Source organism: Argopecten irradians, chromosome 12, assembly GCF_041381155.1.
Source record: "Argopecten irradians isolate NY chromosome 12, Ai_NY, whole genome shotgun sequence".
Classification (NCBI taxonomy): domain Eukaryota; kingdom Metazoa; phylum Mollusca; class Bivalvia; order Pectinida; family Pectinidae; genus Argopecten; species Argopecten irradians.
Window position 1 is genome coordinate 28,950,286 of NC_091145.1, and position 23,166 is coordinate 28,973,451.

Consider the following 23,166-nt stretch of genomic DNA (forward strand, 5'->3'; position numbering starts at 1 on the left):
ATATTTCATTTTTTTTAAAATGTTTCTCGATTACATTCGTGTGGATATTTTCCCCATTTTCTCTTCTTTTTAATGAAGGACTGATCCAGGTTTTCTTTAGCTTTTTAAGTATACTTTTCCACCAGATCTTCACTTGATGAACTGTGTAGAAATCATTAACGGACTGTTTTTATACTCCATTTCTTGGTACTATTCAATCAAACCAAACTATTCTACATTGTGTACATCCATTCCTTTTCCTGTCCCGTGCATGCAATGAATTATGAGATGATATGAATCACATAGGCCTACATGTGGTTCATGCACAGGTGTTTGGCTCTATAGACATTTTTCTCTCTTTATGTATTGACACAGTATTACATATATATATAGAGAGAAAATGTCTATAGAGCCAAACACATGGGGTTTATATACACGTATCTTTACATGTAGCATAAACATATATTATGTATATGTGTTTCTGCATGTAGTTATTACAAAGTTCAAATAATAATCTTATGCTACAATGTGGATTGTACTCAGTTAGTAATTCATGTTCATGATCACTTGTCATGGATATATCCGATATATGCCGATATCGTCGTTGACCCTGTTGTCTCAAACACTGGTCTAAGTTTATGTTCGGTCTTCGATGGAGTAGAACATGTAGGCTTACCAGACTTCGTATGTATGTATACATCGCTGTGTTATTATAAAAAGAAACAAAGTGTAATATCTATATAGCAGGTAACGACATGGCGTATTTGTTTTTACTTTCATTTGTTTACGAGTTTTGTCGAGCCACCCCATGGGAGGCCTCATCAGGTAAACGTGTGTTCGGTTTCGATGTACAGTGTACATTTCAATAAAGCTAGATTAGGCCCTATAGGCATCTATAAATCTTTATTACAAAATACATAAGATCAGCAAATACCATTGTAATTATAAATTTGTTAATTGCTTGCTTTCCATTCAAGAACAAAAACTTTTTGAATAGTTTTAGTCTAGTTTTATATAGAAGCTACATGTAAATACACACATATACAACATGTAGGTCCACTCGTGGAATGCGTGGGTTCGTAACGTGCAGTCGATCGCGATCGAGCAACTTGACCGCTAAATTATCGTCGTTTGAAGAATTGGTCTCGCTCTTCACCACGTTCCAACGGACCTATGTGTGTTCGCTGACACATATTTGGCGAGTTGCGTTCGCCATTGAAGTTTGTTAGGGAAATTCCACTTTTTATGTGCCTACGCATGCGTACTCTATTGTTTTGGCTGTGGGGCGGAACTACGGATTTCCCCCTCTCCCAAGAGGGGTTTTCTATTGTTTTTGAAAAACATGGAAATGTTGGTCATTTTTTATTAGCGGATATTTTCATAAGGATATATGCTCTACTATTCAACAAAGTTTGGTACTTTATGGCGATATTTTTTCACCCCAAAACATAATGGGGCTTTAATGGCCTTGACCACACGCACTATGTTCATCAGCCATTTTCTGTCTTCAGCTACTGACTGGACGAAGCTGCGTCATGACGCTTTAACGTGCTGAATAACTTGTTCAGACAGGACAGGAAATGATCGGTTTCTCAGGTAGATTATGTTTCCATTGTGTTGATTGGTAAGGTTCAGTGATCCGTGTAAGCTTGGCCGCCAATTATATAAATACAAATTAAAACTAGTTATAATGTCGTTTATACAGACATGAACAATTATATTGGTTTTGTTTGTTATCGGAGGGAGAGGCTGGATGGGCAGGAGTGAGGCAACTCGGTCGCACATTTGCGCATGAATACACATGCGGCCAAGCTTACACGGATCACTGAACCTTACCAATCAACACAATAGTAGCTTATTAGCCATGAAATGGTGTGTAAGTTAATGCACATGAACGTTAACGGCTCTTATTGCCTTTGTTCGATAAGTAGTGTCTGAGCATTTTATGTGCAAAACAGAAACATGTATATATACACCGTGTTTCTGGTACAAAAGCAACTAATTAATGTGCAGGTATCAATGCAGCACGAAGAGGTACAACATATCAAAGTATTTTGCTGTGCTTTGTTCTGTGTTTTTCACATACCTGAGTCACTGAAGGACATTATCTACGATCAGACCGATCATATTTAACCACCTGCTTTAACGTGCTGAATAACTTGTTCAGACAGGACAGGAAATGACCGGTTTCTCAGGTAGATTATGTTTCCTTTAAACAAAGACTTTTTTGTTTGTTTGTTTGATTTATTAACGTCCTATTAACAGAAGACAATCCAGTTGATTTTTATAATTATCATCCTGTTGCTGACCTGACATGTTTTGGGTAGACTACATTTTCTCCTTAAGTTTACTGTATTAGATTATATACATATACAAAGACTAGGAAAACTCACTGTTAAAAGTTAGCTACCATTGACGCAAAGACGCAACTGCGTGCACATCAATCAATTCTAAAAAAAATTGTTCGACTTGGGACCCCCTAAAACACAAAAATAATCGCGCCTTTTTTAATTACAATTAAAATTTCTAAATATAGGTAATTTTCAATCTGCAATATAAATTAATCCGTTTGAGTGATATTTTTTCTTCGCAAAATTACTACTTTTAAGAACGCTTTAAAATCGTAAAAATACATCGTAAAACTCATCTCGACGATTTTTTCGACTCCACTTTGCGTGCACATTAATTTGCTGCTAGCAACGCCACTGGATCATATAATCACCTGCTTGTACAGACAGGACAGGAAATGATCGGTTTCGTTTCCTTTAAACAAGGACAATACAATTGGTTTTTATAATTATATTCCTGACATTTTTTGGGTAGACTACATTTCCTCCTTAAATTTAATGTATTAGATTGTATACATATATGTCTACAAAGACTTTAGGAAAACTCACTGATAAAAGTTAATAATTCAAACAGGTGTCGATTTCATGAATAAAAAGGGGCCCGTAGCACACATTTATGTACACTAACCATATCTATAAGCTATTTCTTCCTAAACAATTTTGAGGACAAAAAGTTCTAAGGAGCTAATTGCTTATGGAATCGACATCTGATTGAGATTGAGGGATTAACTTTTATCAGTGAATTTTGTGGCCCCATTTAACTTAGTCGAGCATTGGTGACGAGATTCCAGCTGTTCAAAGGATGATTAGCTTAATCATAGTTTAATTTGCAAAGCAAGATAAAATCATTTCTTTAAATACTGACTTTATCAAATTGTACAAGATACATTAGAACTCTACTCTACACCTACTTGCTTATTTTAGGGAGAATATGTACACAGAATTTGTGGTAAATAAGATTAAGCTAACTCTTTGAACATCCGGATCCGCGGGTATAGTTCTATTGGTAGAGTCAACTACTGGTGTGTAAAGGGCCTCCAGTAGTCTGTCCGCTATACGTTACCACTGTTATATCACTATATTTAAACTTACTAGGCTTGTTTACTATACGTAAATACTAGCCGATGTTGTTTACCATAACTGCATGGTAACATTGAACTTTGAACTTGCGTATAAAAATGTTCTATGCAACGTAAAGAGATTTTTTTTTGAAGAAACACATGGCTTTGTTTACATTTTGACGTAACATTACGTGTATATTGTTTTTTTTTGATAGAATTTGGGAAAAATGTCATCAATACATATATGTTTTTATACATATAAATGATACAAACATTTTGAAATTAACAAATGTATAAAGAAACGGGGAAAAATATCCCGACCGGGGCGACGTGCAGCGCTTTCATTTTTGTTAAAAATGATGGATGTCAAATGTAAACACATCTGTGTCTGTGTTCGTCCTACGATTGAGCCTTTGGGGTGGACGGGCGTGAGACCCTCTGACAGAGGTCAGTTATAAACATATCCTCTTGTCTTTGTTCTTTGAGAATTTAGTCATGTGTATTATAAAACATGCACCGCTACTATCCACCTGTTGACAGTTACGCGTCACCACAAATACACTGTATCCATCAAACACAAGTGAAGTTGTTCCATCTATCGATGGCAATGGATCTAAGCGTAGATTATATATTCACATGGCTCCAAAGGATGTGATATCGTCAAGTCAGACGACAATCTCAAACACATTGAGCTACTTGAACACCGGTGTTTTGACAACTTCGGCAAACTCCAGTGTGTAAGCGTACGTCATCAGCTTCGCCTCGCTGCACAATAACGCGCCCCATAGAATATATTCTTAGAGGAATTGCTCCATACAAGCATGGTTAACATAAAAGCGAAATCCAATTCCTATATGATAAATTGGTGATGTCCGACATCTTACCCCGAGCCTTAAATTCTCTGATCTGGTTGTACGATTCTACCACGATTTACTACTCTATAGATTTAATTAAGGAATGATTATTATTGTTTGTTGTTTACTGTGTGTAAACTGTATTTTTTGTACATATATTTTAAATGACGCGCGTTAGCGCGTTATGTTGAAATATCTGTACAAAAATGCAGTTTACACACCAGTAAACAACAAACAACAAAAATCATTCCTTATATTTACATTTCGAACGACTATTTCATTTAAATTAAGTGTTTGAATAGAATAAATCTTTGTTTTTTTAATGTTATACGATTGTTGGAACAGCCGGTCAATTGATGGAATCCCGGAACAGATGGCTTTAATTTGGCGGAAAATGTTGTCAAATTTAGACAGTACACAAAATATAGTTCTACATTAACTTTATCTTTTTTCATCCTATTTACACAATATTTGTAAAACATATTTGCTGTTATTTAATTCAAGATTTACATGGCATTCATACATGCAATATATTAAAGATTTTTTCATACTGATACAATAGGCCTAATCGGATGCGCATTCACACTACTTGCGGAAGTCAGTGTTCCGGTGTATGTATTATTGCGCAGCAACCACTGCGTTTACGCAAGTGTAAACAATTTCGCATTTGGTAAGGTTATATAGCATAGAGAAAACGGAAATGTAAATATTTTGTGTTTACGTCCTTATAGGGATACCTTCAATAAGCGGTATACATGTACGTATACGCACACGTATATGTACAAAATGTACGTATTGGAAAGGGAGCTACCATTATTCTTAAATTATCTCATATTTTCTATTTTCGTTTTGTGAATATTGAATTTGAAATAAACTCATACTATAGTAATTTGCACGCTAGAAGTTCAAAACTCTTTAGCGTGTCAATAAACATGATCTTTGCATGGAAGGCTACTGGCTCAATCGTGATTAATGTACTGTAGTCCACCGTGTACATACTGTGCCTGTGTCACAGTGAGTTCTGTGTGATACCTGGGTAACGGGTAAGATTACACGGTTAATGTTATAGTTTGTTTCATTGTGCAACGATTGATTAATATTATGAGATCAGAAGAGGAGATGTGTTATATAACATATGACTAAAATAAAAGACGCAAAATATGTATACGGCGCCCGCTTATTGTAAGTATCCCTGATGACAGGTGTTGTCGTGAATATTAAAGTTCTATTAATATTAAAGTTGTATGGTCTATCACTTTTGCTCTTGTTGTCATAGTGAAAACTGTGTAAGTGTTATACACATTTTTCTCCGTCTGTCCGAGGTTTTAACTTTCTACTTCTGTCACTTTTTATGAAATCGCAGAACTGGAAGTTTTTTAATTATAAAAGTAAAAAAGTCTTTTGAACGTGTACACGTGAAAGACAGACTCGAAAGATGCCGAATCATTCCGAACTCTTCCGAACATCGTCGCGACAATCTCAAAGTAACACGAAAGTTGTGAAACCAAGAGAAAATTTCAACAATATTTCGAAAACAAATCATGTGGTCAACCTCAGCAGACTGGATCTACAAAGAAAATAAAGCTCGCACATTGCGATATTTGATACACATAATATTGAATTACCGCAACATGTGAATTATATATTTCATTTACTCGCTCTCTGGACATTTACCAGCACGATATGCTCATATTAGCCAGAAGGAAAACGTAAACAAAACATGTGCGCTTACGCAAGTTACCTGTATCACCACTTGCAGGTCATGTGGACGTCAGTCACGTGATACGATTCGGAATCCGACAAAATCCGAAGGTTCTGGACATGTAGATGGTTGAAGGCGCTTTATTCAAAACCCGGAATATATGATCCTTAGATTTCGGCTATCTTATAGGCCGACATATGCTTTTTGGGAGTTTATCATCAAGTAACATGTCCATGTTCAAATATCACATGTTTAAGAGACATATCGTAACAGTAAGATTAGCATGAAGTATAACTTAAAGTGTTCAACTTTTTTTCATTTCGATTTCAGCGATTTAACAAAAAATTGCCGGTACGTTGTGTGAAACATGGTCATGGGGTTATTGTATAGCATTGTATTACATTTTATTTACGTACAAAAATAACTTACATACAGAGTTTCATGGTCGTCGTTGTTTGTTCACTAAACGAGCACTTTCATGAGATGCATTCTGCAGTGTAAATTGCATTGTTTGTTCAATTTACGGTCATTAAAAGGCTAACATAAGTTAAAAAAAAAATGGAAGTATCTCTTCTCTCCACCTCTCCCCTCCCAAAAACAAAAATTAGAAAATTCAAATAAAAATATCACTTATAAATCATCAACTTACCCTTTGCTCTTTAAAGGGACTTATGAAACAATAGAAATATTAACAAAATGAAATATCAAACATACAGCATTTATTACCCTTGTACATGTAAAATGATATGAGATCGATAACATAGATTTACTTCACATGAAATGAAAAATATATCTATTAATGTATTGATGTTAATGTAAAATCTGAGAAGAAGTGGGTTTAAAATATTTATCGTTCACAAAAAATACAAAATAAAGATTTATAAATTTATAACACAATTCATATAACGAAGTAAATAGTTTTATGTTAATCTAAAATCAGAGAAAAATATATGTTAAGTACTTTTAGTTTATCCATGCCTTGTCTCAGTATGGGGAAAGATAAGTCCCTGGTAAAAAGTTATCGATTGTATATCGAGAACAAGGAAATAACGCTTTCCGGGTAAGACAATACATTTGGGTAACGTTTTTGTTAAGAAAGGCGGACATAACTCCGAATCCACTAAGTGTTAATATCAGAACATCACATTTCGTGAGAACAAAAAAGTCCACCACTACTTTTCTGTAGCCCTCGTCCAAATTACCCCCGGTTGTTTTCCAGTCGATATGAATGATTCGTCCTTCCACCTCTATCAGGTGGGGGAATAACTCCTTTGCTCGATCTCTGACAAATTGTGCGTCTGTTGCAATAAAGATGCTATAATTTCTGTTTTCAAATCTCTTTAGTAGATCCCAGATAAATTTAAGCTGTGATTTGTCCGTGTGTTTATCGTCTCCTGGTATGGTTTTACTTCCACCCATACGAATATGAGCACAGGCAAGTTTTGGTGCACTTTCAACAATGCCATTAACTGCTTCAGTGATTAGTTTTGTTGGCTTGAAAAGTGTATGGAAGAAGGTGGAATAAATATCAGCATAATGCAATTCGAACAGCCATGGAATAACACTTTGTAAACCAGGAAACTTCCTGAAATGTTGAGTGTAGTCCCAATTGATTCTCACGAAATTGACGTCTTTTGAGAACATGTTTCGAAGTCCAGTTAAATTGCATTCTTTGATTTCATTTGGAGCTTTGATAACTAAATCCGTAAAGCCCCATGATCTCCCCTCCAGAAGGGAAGAATTGTATCGCCAGTCAAGAGAGTTAGGACTGAGATAGTCAGTCAAGTTTCCAGAACGCGTATATTTGATAAGGAAATGCTTACTTAAAATCACGGAAATGATGTAGGCACTGTACATACCGGACATCCGGTCTGACCACCCCCCACAATCTCCTGGATGTTCCTTGTCACATTCGTAAACAATGTAGCCTTTTAACGGGAATGTTTTGATGGAATTTACGCATGTTTCTGCGATAGTTTTCTCGACTGGAAGTTTAGTAGTTTTCTTGGTAACATTTTGGAGAGATGAATTCTGTCTATATGTCAGTGTCTCATTTTTTGTGAATGGATTTTTGAAAACTAACAATGTCCTATTTTGACTCATTGGGTCCTTGGTTGCAGGCGTTGTCGAATTTTGCTGGAATAGTGTTTTGACGGATGGTTCTTCCTCTGGTTGATTAAGAATGTTTCTGACGACTGTAATCCTTGAGTTGTGTTGAGAAACGGATTTAATGGTTGGCAATGTGGGTTTTAATTTGGCGTTGACAGAGAAGACTGGCATTGGAGTGTTTCTACTCTTGTACATATGTCCACTTAGTAAGAGCAAGACACATGCAAAAATGCAGACGAGAATGGGCAACTTGTTCTGGCTCTGTTAAACAAAAAATAAAAAGGCAAAAATATCTTGTTCTCAACCAATTACTTACATATCAATAATATAACAATAATGCGGTACACATACGGTAACATGATGTTAATGGATGTCATCAGTATTAAAGTGGGTTGTGTATAGTCTGCATGGTTTGAGAGAATCAATTGTTTATATAAATGTAGTACAAAAAAACCTGAATTACAACACACAAAGTAGGTTTCATACTTGACCAGGCAAACTTGCAATCCTGAAAAGGATAATAGCCTTTGTTTTCTGGGGTAAAACATTTATCATACACATCCATAACAATGATAAGATTCATAATTAAAGGAAAAGTCAAGTGACATTTAATCTGTTGTATAATGGAAAAAATACGCGATATTAGCGACAGCCTACGGACTCTGCTCAAAAAAAGATAATATATGTGGTCCGGCAAACTTGCAACCATACAAGGAAATATTATATGCAATACATACCCATAACAATGAACAGGTTAAAACCAAGTTGTATTTAATGTGTTGTACAATGTAGAATTTTGGAACTTTATTTCGTTTGTTGATATGAGGTTACTGCCATTAACACTTAAGTGGCAGATAGATAGTGGTATTACCCTCTCGTAAACACTTGCTCTATTGATAGTCGTCACGGTATATTGAGACCTGGTTTGTAGCTTTTTCACCTGGCCACGGGGCAAGGATTGACATTGGTCTTACATGTGCGCCAGTACTGAATACTATTTACCCTGTGTTACTTTGATTTTTGTTTAAGCATTCAAATTTAACAAATCAATTACTATACAGGTATTCCACACATGATTTCGATCCATCTGTTAATAAGTACATCTGTAAACAAGCTCTGGGCAGGTTGAATTTTGGATTAATCATCAACGTATTATGTTATGTATCGAATTTCGTTCAATATCCCGTTTCTGTTTATTTGTTGACTAACTTCAGTAGAGACATTAATAACATAATTCTTTGCACGGAATGTATGAAGGTGAGGAATGTAAGACGATGCAAGCTATTAAGTAATTAATCAACATATAATTTTTAATTGTTCAAGAAGTAATGGCAAGTATGATATTTAGTTTATAATAGCTAATAACGTTTGTGCTCTACAAAATTATCAAAAAAATTATTTTGATTTTTGTAATTCAAAAACAAAAAAAAATCAATTTAGGTATGCTCGTTTGATAAAATAACCCTAAATATTGCAAAATCGTGACAAGACATGAGCAACTTATATTATGGCTTACGTAGCGACAAATCTAAACATAGAAATCATGCATTAACATTGCTTTCGATCTTGTTTTTCTTTTAAAGAATCTATTGATCGACTGGTGTAGAAACCATACCAGAACAAAATCCTACACATATTCGCGGCTTTACATAACAAGGAGGATATTGTTGTTATTTGAATACTGCATTAGTGACGCTCCGTTAATTTACCTGTGTCTGCCCACAACCGACCCGTATTATGGACAAATGCCGACGACAAGTCATTATATAGTTTAAGTGATTACGGTTGGACACTTCTAAAACTAGATCATTTTTAACAGAACACAAACCTAGAAATACTTATATATCTAAACGACAATAAAATAGACAATTAAACAAAACAAAAACATCAGTACTTGCTCTTTAAATACATTAGGGAAATCAATAACAGCCTTTTATTTGTAGAAGACAACAATAGCATTATCGATCGAATATAATAGAATAGATTTGTGTAATTTATAATATTCAATTATATGTACAAGAAGTCGACGAAGTGTGTGTCTACCACTAAGAAAAAAAATTAGATGTTGAATTTATCTGTTATGTTTTATGCTCACTCCCTTCTTTTTGAAAAAATATTATCATTGATTTGCAAAAGACCATATTGTGAGTGGATTTTTTTAACATTTACTTGTAAAATGGAAATATCTAATTGATATATTTTAAAGAATTATATTATTCAAAATCTATTGCTTTGAGAAATACCCCTAAAACACAAAAATAATCGCGCCTTTTTTTAATTACAATTAAAATTTCTAAATATAGGTAATTTTCAATCTGCAATATAAATTAATCCGTTTGAGTGATATTTTTTCTTCGCAAAATTACTACTTTTAAGAACGCTTTAAAATCGTAAAAATACATCGTAAAACTCATCTCGACGATTTTTTCGACTCCACTTTGCGTGCACATTAATTTGCTGCTAGCAACGCCACTGGATCATATAATCACCTGCTTGTACAGACAGGACAGGAAATGATCGGTTTCGTTTCCTTTAAACAAGGACAATACAATTGGTTTTTATAATTATATTCCTGACATTTTTTGGGTAGACTACATTTCCTCCTTAAATTTAATGTATTAGATTGTATACATATATGTCTACAAAGACTTTAGGAAAACTCACTGATAAAAGTTAATAATTCAAACAGGTGTCGATTTCATGAATAAAAAGGGGCCCGTAGCACACATTTATGTACACTAACCATATCTATAAGCTATTTCTTCCTAAACAATTTTGAGGACAAAAAGTTCTAAGGAGCTAATTGCTTATGGAATCGACATCTGATTGAGATTGAGGGATTAACTTTTATCAGTGAATTTTGTGGCCCCATTTAACTTAGTCGAGCATTGGTGACGAGATTCCAGCTGTTCAAAGGATGATTAGCTTAATCATAGTTTAATTTGCAAAGCAAGATAAAATCATTTCTTTAAATACTGACTTTATCAAATTGTACAAGATACATTAGAACTCTACTCTACACCTACTTGCTTATTTTAGGGAGAATATGTACACAGAATTTGTGGTAAATAAGATTAAGCTAACTCTTTGAACATCCGGATCCGCGGGTATAGTTCTATTGGTAGAGTCAACTACTGGTGTGGAAAGGGCCTCCAGTAGTCTGTCCGCTATACGTTACCACTGTTATATCACTATATTTAAACTTACTAGGCTTGTTTACTATACGTAAATACTAGCCGATGTTGTTTACCATAACTGCATGGTAACATTGAACTTTGAACTTGCGTATAAAAATGTTCTATGCAACGTAAAGAGATTTTTTTTTGAAGAAACACATGGCTTTGTTTACATTTTGACGTAACATTACGTGTATATTGTTTTTTTTTGATAGAATTTGGGAAAAATGTCATCAATACATATATGTTTTATACATATAAATGATACAAACATTTTGAAATTAACAAATGTATAAAGAAACGGGGAAAAATATCCCGACCGGGGCGACGTGCAGCGCTTTCATTTTTGTTAAAAATGATGGATGTCAAATGTAAACACATCTGTGTCTGTGTTCGTCCTACGATTGAGCCTTTGGGGTGGACGGGCGTGAGACCCTCTGACAGAGGTCAGTTATAAACATATCCTCTTGTCTTTGTTCTTTGAGAATTTAGTCATGTGTATTATAAAACATGCACCGCTACTATCCACCTGTTGACAGTTACGCGTCACCACAAATACACTGTATCCATCGAACACAAGTGAAGTTGTTCCATCTATCGATGGCAATGGATCTAAGCGTAGATTATATATTCACATGGCTCCAAAGGATGTGATATCGTCAAGTCAGACGACAATCTCAAACACATTGAGCTACTTGAACACCGGTGTTTTGACAACTTCGGCAAACTCCAGTGTGTAAGCGTACGTCATCAGCTTCGCCTCGCTGCACAATAACGCGCCCCATAGAATATATTCTTAGAGGAATTGCTCCATACAAGCATGGTTAACATAAAAGCGAAATCCAATTCCTATATGATAAATTGGTGATGTCCGACATCTTACCCCGAGCCTTAAATTCTCTGATCTGGTTGTACGATTCTACCACGATTTACTACTCTATAGATTTAATTAAGGAATGATTATTATTGTTTGTTGTTTACTGTGTGTAAACTGTATTTTTTGTACATATATTTTAAATGACGCGCGTTAGCGCGTTATGTTGAAATATCTGTACAAAAATGCAGTTTACACACCAGTAAACAACAAACAACAAAAATCATTCCTTATATTTACATTTCGAACGACTATTTCATTTAAATTAAGTGTTTGAATAGAATAAATCTTTGTTTTTTTAATGTTATACGATTGTTGGAACAGCCGGTCAATTGATGGAATCCCGGAACAGATGGCTTTAATTTGGCGGAAAATGTTGTCAAATTTAGACAGTACACAAAATATAGTTCTACATTAACTTTATCTTTTTTCATCCTATTTACACAATATTTGTAAAACATATTTGCTGTTATTTAATTCAAGATTTACATGGCATTCATACATGCAATATATTAAAGATTTTTTCATACTGATACAATAGGCCTAATCGGATGCGCATTCACACTACTTGCGGAAGTCAGTGTTCCGGTGTATGTATTATTGCGCAGCAACCACTGCGTTTACGCAAGTGTAAACAATTTCGCATTTGGTAAGGTTATATAGCATAGAGAAAACGGAAATGTAAATATTTTGTGTTTACGTCCTTATAGGGATACCTTCAATAAGCGGTATACATGTACGTATACGCACACGTATATGTACAAAATGTACGTATTGGAAAGGGAGCTACCATTATTCTTAAATTATCTCATATTTTCTATTTTCGTTTTGTGAATATTGAATTTGAAATAAACTCATACTATAGTAATTTGCACGCTAGAAGTTCAAAACTCTTTAGCGTGTCAATAAACATGATCTTTGCATGGAAGGCTACTGGCTCAATCGTGATTAATGTACTGTAGTCCACCGTGTACATACTGTGCCTGTGTCACAGTGAGTTCTGTGTGATACCTGGGTAACGGGTAAGATTACACGGTTAATGTTATAGTTTGTTTCATTGTGCAACGATTGATTAATATTATGAGATCAGAAGAGGAGATGTGTTATATAACATATGACTAAAATAAAAGACGCAAAATATGTATACGGCGCCCGCTTATTGTAAGTATCCCTGATGACAGGTGTTGTCGTGAATATTAAAGTTCTATTAATATTAAAGTTGTATGGTCTATCACTTTCGCTCTTGTTGTCATAGTGAAAACTGTGTAAGTGTTATACACATTTTTCTCCGTCTGTCCGAGGTTTTAACTTTCTACTTTTGTCACTTTTTATGAAATCGCAGAACTGGAAGTTTTTTAATTATAAAAGTAAAAAAGTCTTTTGAACGTGTACACGTGAAAGACAGACTCGAAAGATGCCGAATCATTCCGAACTCTTCCGAACATCGTCGCGACAATCTCAAAGTAACACGAAAGTTGTGAAACCAAGAGAAAATTTCAACAATATTTCGAAAACAAATCATGTGGTCAACCTCAGCAGACTGGATCTACAAAGAAAATAAAGTTCGCACATTGCGATATTTGATACACATAATATTGAATTACGGCAACATGTGAATTATATATTTCATTTACTCGCTCTCTGGACATTTACCAGCACGATATGCTCATATTAGCCAGAAGGAAAACGTAAACAAAACATGTGCGCTTACGCAAGTTACCTGTATCACCACTTGCAGGTCATGTGGACGTCAGTCACGTGATACGATTCGGAATCCGACAAAATCCGAAGGTTCTGGACATGTAGATGGTTGAAGGCGCTTTATTCAAAACCCGGAATATATGATCCTTAGATTTCGGCTATCTTATAGGCCGACATATGCTTTTTGGGAGTTTATCATCAAGTAACATGTCCATGTTCAAATATCACATGTTTAAGAGACATATCGTAACAGTAAGATTAGCATGAAGTATAACTTAAAGTGTTCAACTTTTTTTTCATTTCGATTTCAGCGATTTAACAAAAAATTGCCGGTACGTTCTGTGAAACATGGTCATAGGGTTATTGTATAGCATTGTTTTACATTTTATTTACGTACAAAAATAACTTACATACAGAGTTTCATGGTCGTCGTTGTTTGTTCACTAAACGAGCACTTTCATGAGATGCATTCTGCAGTGTAAATTGCATTGTTTGTTCAATTTACGGTCATTAAAAGGCTAACATAAGTTAAAAAATAAAATAAAATGGAAGTATCTCTTCTCTCCACCTCTCCCCTCCCAAAAACAAAAATTAGAAAATTTAAATAAAAATATCACTTATAAATCATCAACTTACCCTTTGCTCTTTAAAGGGACTTATGAAACAATAGAAATATTAACAAAATGAAATATCAAACATACAGCATTTATTACCCTTGTACATGTAAAATGATATGAGATCGATAACATAGATTTACTTCACATGAAATGAAAAATATATCTATTAATGTATTGATGTTAATGTAAAATCTGAGAAGAAGTGGGTTTAAAATATTTATCGTTCACAAAAAATACAAAATAAAGATTTATAAATTTATAACACAATTCATATAACGAAGTAAATAGTTTTATGTTAATCTAAAATCAGAGAAAAATATATGTTAAGTACTTATAGTTTATCCATGCCTTGTCTCAGTATGGGGAAAGATAAGTCCCTGGTAAAAAGTTATCGATTGTATATCGAGAACAAGGAAATAACGCTTTCCGGGTAAGACAATACATTTGGGTAACGTTTTTGTTAAGAAAGGCGGACATAACTCCGAATCCACTAAGTGTTAATATCAGAACATCACATTTCGTGAGAACAAAAAAGTCCACCACTACTTTTCTGTAGCCCTCGTCCAAATTACCCCCGGTTGTTTTCCAGTCGATATGAATGATTCGTCCTTCCACCTCTATCAGGTGGGGGAATAACTCCTTTGCTCGATCTCTGACAAATTGTGCGTCTGTTGCAATAAAGATGCTATAATTTCTGTTTTCAAATCTCTTTAGTAGATCCCAGATAAATTTAAGCTGTGATTTGTCCGTGTGTTTATCGTCTCCTGGTATGGTTTTACTTCCACCCATACGAATATGAGCACAGGCAAGTTTTGGTGCACTTTCAACAATGCCATTAACTGCTTCAGTGATTAGTTTTGTTGGCTTGAAAAGTGTATGGAAGAAGGTGGAATAAATATCAGCATAATGCAATTCGAACAGCCATGGAATAACACTTTGTAAACCAGGAAACTTCCTGAAATGTTGAGTGTAGTCCCAATTGATTCTCACGAAATTGACGTCTTTTGAGAACATGTTTCGAAGTCCAGTTAAATTGCATTCTTTGATTTCATTTGGAGCTTTGATAACTAAATCCGTAAAGCCCCATGATCTCCCCTCCAGAAGGGAAGAATTGTATCGCCAGTCAAGAGAGTTAGGACTGAGATAGTCAGTCAAGTTTCCAGAACGCGTATATTTGATAAGGAAATGCTTACTTAAAATCACGGAAATGATGTAGGCACTGTACATACCGGACATCCGGTCTGACCACCCCCCACAATCTCCTGGATGTTCCTTGTCACATTCGTAAACAATGTAGCCTTTTAACGGGAATGTTTTGATGGGATTTACGCATGTTTCTGCGATAGTTTTCTCGACTGGAAGTTTAGTAGTTTTCTTGGTAACATTTTGGAGAGATGAATTCTGTCTATATGTCAGTGTCTCATTTTTTGTGAATGGATTTTTGAAAACTAACAATGTCCTATTTTGACTCATTGGGTCCTTGGTTGCAGGCGTTGTCGAATTTTGCTGGAATAGTGTTTTGACGGATGGTTCTTCCTCTGGTTGATTAAGAATGTTTCTGACGACTGTAATCCTTGAGTTGTGTTGAGAAACGGATTTAATGGTTGGCAATGTGGGTTTTAATTTGGCGTTGACAGAGAAGACTGGCATTGGAGTGTTTCTACTCTTGTACATATGTCCACTTAGTAAGAGCAAGACACATGCAAAAATGCAGACGAGAATGGGCAACTTGTTCTGGCTCTGTTAAACAAAAAATAAAAAGGCAAAAATATCTTGTTCTCAACCAATTACTTACATATCAATAATATAACAATAATGCGGTACACATACGGTAACATGATGTTAATGGATGTCATCAGTATTAAAGTGGGTTGTGTATAGTCTGCATGGTTTGAGAGAATCAATTGTTTATATAAATGTAGTACAAAAAACCTGAATTACAACACACAAAGTAGGTTTCATACTTGACCAGGCAAACTTGCAATCCTGAAAAGGATAATAGCCTTTGTTTTCTGGGGTAAAACATTTATCATACACATCCATAACAATGATAAGATTCATATTAAAGGAAAAGTCAAGTGACATTTAATCTGTTGTATAATGGAAAAAATACGCGATATTAGCGACAGCCTACGGACTCTGCTCAAAAAAGATAATATATGTGGTCCGGCAAACTTGCAACCATACAAGGAAATATTATATGCAATACATACCCATAACAATGAACAGGTTAAAACCAAGTTGTATTTAATGTGTTGTACAATGTAGAATTTTGGAACTTTATTTCGTTTGTTGATATGAGGTTACTGCCATTAACACTTAAGTGGCAGATAGATAGTGGTATTACCCTCTCGTAAACACTTGCTCTATTGATAGTCGTCACGGTATATTGAGACCTGGTTTGTAGCTTTTTCACCTGGCCACGGGGCAAGGATTGACATTGGTCTTACATGTGCGCCAGTACTGAATACTATTTACCCTGTGTTACTTTGATTTTTGTTTAAGCATTCAAATTTAACAAATCAATTACTATACAGGTATTCCACACATGATTTCGATCCATCTGTTAATAAGTACATCTGTAAACAAGCTCTGGGCAGGTTGAATTTTGGATTAATCATCAACGTATTATGTTATGTATCGAATTTCGTTCAATATCCCGTTTCTGTTTATTTGTTGACTAACTTCAGTAGAGACATTAATAACATAATTCTTTGCACGGAATGTATGAAGGTGAGGAATGTAAGACGATGCAAGCTATTAAGTAATTAATCAACATATAATTTTTAATTGTTCAAGAAGTAATGGTAAGTATGATATTTAGTTTATAATAGCTAATAACGTTTGTGCTCTACAAAATTATCAAAAATTATTTTGATTTTTGTAATTCAAAAACAAAAAAAATCAATTTAGGTATGCTCGTTTGATAAAATAACCCTAAATATTGCAAAATCGTGACAAGACATGAGCAACTTATATTATGGCTTACGTAGCGACAAATCTAAACATAGAAATCATGCATTAACATTGCTTTCGATCTTGTTTTTCTTTTAAAGAATCTATTGATCGACTGGTGTAGAAACCATACCAGAACAAAATCCTACACATATTCGCGGCTTTACATAACAAGGAGGATATTGTTGTTATTTGAATACTGCATTAGTGACGCTCCGTTAATTTACCTGTGTCTGCCCACAACCGACCCGTATTATGGACAAATGCCGACGACAAGTCATTATATAGTTTAAGTGATTACGGTTGGACACTTCTAAAACTAGATCATTTTTAACAGAACACAAACCTAGAAATACTTATATATCTAAACGACAATAAAATAGACAATTAAACAAAACAAAAACATCAGTACTTGCTCTTTAAATACATTAGGGAAATCAATAACAGCCTTTTATTTGTAGAAGACAACAATAGCATTATCGATCGAATATAATAGAATAGATTTGTGTAATTTATAATATTCAATTATATGTACAAGAAGTCGACGAAGTGTGTGTCTACCACTAAGAAAAAAAATTAGATGTTGAATTTATCTGTTATGTTTTATGCTCACTCCCTTCTTTTTGAAAAAATATTATCATTGATTTGCAAAAGACCATATTGTGAGTGGATTTTTTTAATATTTACTTGTAAAATGGAAATATCTAATTGATATATTTTAAAGAATTATATTATTCAAAATCTATTGCTTTGAGAAATAATTTAAATAGATGTACTGAGAATATAGCAATAAAATCTTATGTGTTATAACTGGTGAACTTTTTGACATGCTTTGACTTCAGTGATGAATTAAGTTGTGAAAATCATTGAAAGGCATCGGCAAACATGGATGGTGCTTCATAATTATTTCTACCAACTATAATGATATGACTTTTCTTTAAAATGTGAGTTGTAAGGTTTGATATACAACTTTTGTATGACTCGTGAGGTTCATGTCGATGTAGTTGTAGAGTTGAATGATGATGGAGGCGTTGACTTTTAGTTGCATAGTTTTTATTTGGTTCCATATGCATACTTAGTATAGTGGATAAAGGACCGTATAGTCCTATACATCCTGACGGGAATTACACTAATATTTCTCCGTCCTACTAAATATATTCTACAAAATAATTACCATGCTTCCTAGTGTTGGTATCTGCAAAGGTGTCCTTGTGTGAAGTGTGTCATGTCTGTAGTGTCTGTAGTTTATGTTGGGTATGTTGTTTTTAAGAATATCCCTAGTCTTTTATATATTCGATACAAGGAAGCAGGAATGGCGTTGAGATCACGATTCCCTAAAATGATGTCAGGCAATGATTGAATAACAACTTCCTAGATATGAAATAACTTCCTATATGGACTTAATTCTTAGAATCCTGAATCAACTGCCTGAAGATATATTCACAATGGCCAATCAAATTATCAAATTATATATTATTTATAGCTTACTTTAACTGAAATCTTTAAATTAAATTTTCATACCAAGGCATTGTTATACTACATACGCCCTACACTCATATATGATTTCAAAATAGTAATAATTTGAGATCATAATGCTACAAGGACAATTAAATTTTCATACCAAGTCATCGTTTATACTAAAAAACATCTAAAGAAAGTTCACTGTGAAATGTGCAAAAAAAAAATATTGTCAAAATTAACATAACTGTACACCATTCTTATGCCATAGAATGTAAATATTACAATAAAACACATTAAAATAAATTTCCGGGTACATTTACAATGTAACAGTGGTGTTTGGATTTATAATAATATTATGTTGATGATATTAAGGGGTATGTAAATTAATGACGTTATCATTTAAAAAAAATAATAAAAAAACAATAAAAAAAAACAACAACTTTTGTATGACTTTTAAGGTTCATGATATGCTGTTATTAGAAGGAAAAAAATGAAAATGAAATTGGAAGTTCTTTGTTATTGTGTAAAAAAATGTTGTGAATTGTGCATGTTATGTTTTTAGAAGGTCAGAGCAACAACATTTAAATGTGTGTGTTATATCACATCACTACTCCGCCTCTAACATAAACAATGGGAAGTTTTAGCACGTGAGAGAAACTTCCCATAAGTATATAAAATATGTAAAATGTGTATGAGTGTCAACAAATAAAGTAAGATACTAATTGTTAAAAGAATTTCCATATGAAATATGAAGTATATAACAACAGCATAACCATGAACAAGTCATTATAAGAAAATTAATGCAACGTGTATTAGTTTGTAGGGATAAATTAAAATGTTAACAAAAATTGTACACAATGTATTAAAATTGACAAAGTGTGGCGACCATAATTATCAAATATTTATTGATAAGATATGTGAGTTATTTGACCTTGGGCAAAATTTATCATAAATCTATAAAGCTGAAGCAGAAGCAGATATGTCTTCAGGCAGATATACCTTACCAACCATTACAAAATGTGTTTACTATAAGAAAAAGTAATTTTAAATAACTAAAATGAATAAAGTAATTATTCAAAATTTAAATGTCTTAATTTTGTAAAACATAGGATGATAAGAGTTCGTAAGCATAAAAAATTTCAATTATAAATAGTTATTAAATCTATAAGGAGTGAAAAAATCAGTTATCCTGAACTAGTAATGTACAATACTTGTGCTGTATAAAAATGACGTTATTGATTTTTTTTGAATTTGACGTTGAATCGTCTGAAAAACAAACGTTTTGTTGTGTATTTGTGTATGTAAACATTGCTTTCCAATTAAAGCTGATATCTTTAATAATAAAAGTGAAATAAAAATTATTTTGCAAAGATAGTTCCTTTGTTGTGTATTTGTGTATGTAAACGTTGAGAGAAACATAAAAACTTGTGTGTGCCAGGCATTGAACTGCATCGGGTATTATTCCTCCCAACGTGAAATAATATATATTAATGTAAATATGTCATAAATAACGAGACAATGGGCCTTAATGAGATAGCTCACCACCCTATTGTACTCAAGACATACTGGTTGTTCCAATTTACATTTTAATACTGCATGTTAACCATGTCAGCAGAACAAACCAGACTTTTAAATATATATTGTGTAAAAAATGTATTCGTGTAAATGAAAAATAATACTTTAAAACAAAAAGGTATGTTAAGGAACTTTCTCTTTGAATGACATAAATGAACAGCACAAGTCATGAAAATATTAATAGAAATAAAATTAACAAAACATTATTTATCCAAAAATCTGTTAGCTTAGGAAAAAAATATAAAAATGAAATTGATAGTATGGTAATATTAAATATTTAAATATAATGAAGTACATGTAAATTATATTTACCATATTGAATTTAAAAAAATGTATTTCATTACTACATAACGTTTCGCTTAGAATAATTATCATCCTGTTATATGTAGGTAAAAAATAATAATAAATTTGCTGATACGTTGTACCTTAAAACATATGATATTTAGATGAAAACAAATTTTTAAAAATGTATAATTGTATCAGTTTAAAAATCAATAAAACACTATACATTACCAAAAAGTAAATTCCAATATATAAAAGCACATTTATAAATGTCCAAATTAAAAAAAAAGTAATTTCAGTTCATTTTTGTTTGTCTTCTGTCTTCGATCTTCTGTCTTTCAAGTTGATGGCTCATTCGCGGTGCTGGTTATGTAGTGGGCAGTAGGGTGTTGTTTGTGGTCTCTGCTTTTTATTTCCTCTTGTTTCGTTCTTCGTGTGGTTTGTGGTGATGGGTTTGGATGGCTGTGTTCTTGTGGCACTGATGATCGTATATTGGCGTAGCTCCGTTGGTGATTTCCGCGAAACCCAAGATTCCATCGCATTGTCACGGCATCAGTATAATAAAATGTCTTTTCTTTAAAATATGATGTTGTTGTATGCTGGATGTGTATAGCTTGTTGTCCCATGGCTCGTGAGGTTCATGTCGATGTAGTTGCAGAGTTGAATGATGATGGAGGCGTTGACATTTAGTTGCATAGTTTTTATTTGGTTCCATATGCATACTTAGTATAGTGGATAAAGGACGTATGGTCCTATACATCCTGACGGGAATTAAACTAATATTTCACGGTCCTTCTAAATACATTCTACAAAATAATTACCATGCTTCCTAGTGTTAGTATCTGCAAAGGTGTCCTTGTGTGAAGTTTGTCATGTCTGTAGTGTCTAGTTTATGTTGTGTATGTTGTTTTTAAGAATATCCCTAGTCTTTTATATATTCGATACAAGGAAGCAGGAATGGCGTAAAGATCACGATTCCCTAAAATGATGTCAGGCAATGATTGAATAACAACTTTCTAGATATGAAATGACTTCCAAATGGACTTAATTCTTAGAATCCTGAATCAACTGCCTGAAGATATATTCACAATGGTCAATCAAATTATCAAATTATATATTATTTATAGCTTACTTTAACTTAAATCTTCTAATTAAATTTTCATATCGAGGCATTGTTGTACTACACAACACAGATATAATGCACTGTAATAGTTCGTGTTGTTATACGTAATGTATGTTTAAACGGAAACATATCCACAGAACAAACTTTCTTATTATTAATTTCACTGCAAACATATCAAATTTAATCAATTTTGAACTCTTATTTGACTTAATAAAATTAAACATATACATTATTTAGTTCAAAATATTGATAACCTTTGGTGGTAAAAAAACATATAAAAAGTTCTTCTTGATTCGTAAACAAAATTGCGGCAGACATAACTTCAATAAAAGAAATCTATTTAACGAGTCAAAAAAAGAAAGAATCTAAACTGAGTATGAACATGTCCTTGTGATTATGAAAACAACTTCACTTCATTCGAAATATTCCACAAGTTGATTACATGACGGGCGAATTTTTGATTCCATAAAACGGGTATAAATTATAACAACATTGTACGTGGACCTTCCAAATGTATACATCTACTTTCATCTCGCAAACGTTAAGAGATTTAAACTCGAAGATCTCATCAGGAAACAAATCTGATATGGTGAAATTTAAAACGATTTTACAGCACTACTATTGCTACTGCCGATTTTACGAGTGAAATCCTCACGACAAATACCGTTCTAATGTGTCAATGGAAAATGGAAACAGAAATTGGATTCATGTTTTATTTTAGTCAGGTTTAACATTATTCCTTACATATTTCATGTGAATCAAATATGTCTTACAAAACACTGCAAAAATACTTAATACATACCATTTTGGTCCATATGTTATTGAAGATAGACGGATACTGTTTAAAATAGCGAAAACTATCATATACAACCTGATCTACGACATTATTTAGAAACATATGGGCTACGCATGCGTCAATGTTAATTGACTAGGCTTTGTGTTGCAAACCTCAGAATGCTAAACTATATCCAATGGAAAACATTTTATTTAAAATACATAAAACCACTACTGCATTATACAACCTGTTCTACGATAGGAATTGCTCATGCGTCAGGGTAATATGCGTTCATAGTTTACTAATGCAAACCGTTCTATATATAGACCCTTCTGATTGGTGAATGATAATCTCTTTTCTTCCTGTAGAATCAATTAAACAAAAAGGTAAATATACCATATACAAGGGCAGGATGAATCGTTGATTATCATATTTCCAAATTAGTTATTTAAATGTGAAAAACACGTTTGCCTAACACAACTGGGGAAGGGAAATATGAACGCTAACATTATCTGAACTATAATGGTCGATGTTAAAATCAATAACGAGAAATAATAAGGGAATTCAGAACACT

At 33.5% G+C, this 23,166-nt stretch overlaps 2 protein-coding genes across 3 annotated transcripts; both read right to left on the bottom strand.

Annotated features, from left to right (window-relative positions):
- Positions 1 to 6,648: 6,648 nt before the first annotated feature.
- LOC138336834 (uncharacterized) lies at positions 6,649 to 9,390 on the bottom strand. Its single transcript, XM_069286425.1, has one exon. It carries the CDS (start codon positions 8,246 to 8,248, stop codon positions 6,929 to 6,931), a length of 1,320 nt encoding a protein of 439 aa, XP_069142526.1. The 5' UTR covers positions 8,249 to 9,390; the 3' UTR covers positions 6,649 to 6,928.
- Positions 9,391 to 14,495: 5,105 nt separating this feature from the next.
- Positions 14,496 to 22,778, bottom strand: LOC138336836 (uncharacterized). Of its 2 annotated transcripts, none has more exons than XM_069286427.1 (2): positions 22,620 to 22,778; positions 14,496 to 16,161 (listed from the first exon to the last, which is right to left on the bottom strand). In XM_069286427.1, exons 1-2 carry the CDS (start codon positions 22,713 to 22,715, stop codon positions 14,776 to 14,778), a joined length of 1,482 nt encoding a protein of 493 aa, XP_069142528.1. In that variant the 5' UTR covers positions 22,716 to 22,778; the 3' UTR covers positions 14,496 to 14,775. The 2 variants fall into 2 exon arrangements, with proteins under 2 accessions (XP_069142528.1, XP_069142529.1); XM_069286428.1 differs by lacking the exon at positions 22,620 to 22,778 and adding an exon at positions 18,551 to 19,183.
- Between the last annotated feature and the right edge of the window lie 388 nt (positions 22,779 to 23,166).

Coding starts and splice junctions, on each gene's coding strand:
- LOC138336836 (XM_069286427.1), bottom strand. CDS start 22,715: ATGTTTCTAAATAATGTCGTAGATCAGGTTGTATATGATAGTTTTCGC. Junction 16,162..22,619: donor ATAACATATGGACCAAAATG/GTATGTATTAAG, acceptor TTTGTTTAACAG/AGCCAGAACAAGTTGCCCAT.
- LOC138336834 (XM_069286425.1), bottom strand. CDS start 8,248: ATGTACAAGAGTAGAAACACTCCAATGCCAGTCTTCTCTGTCAACGCC.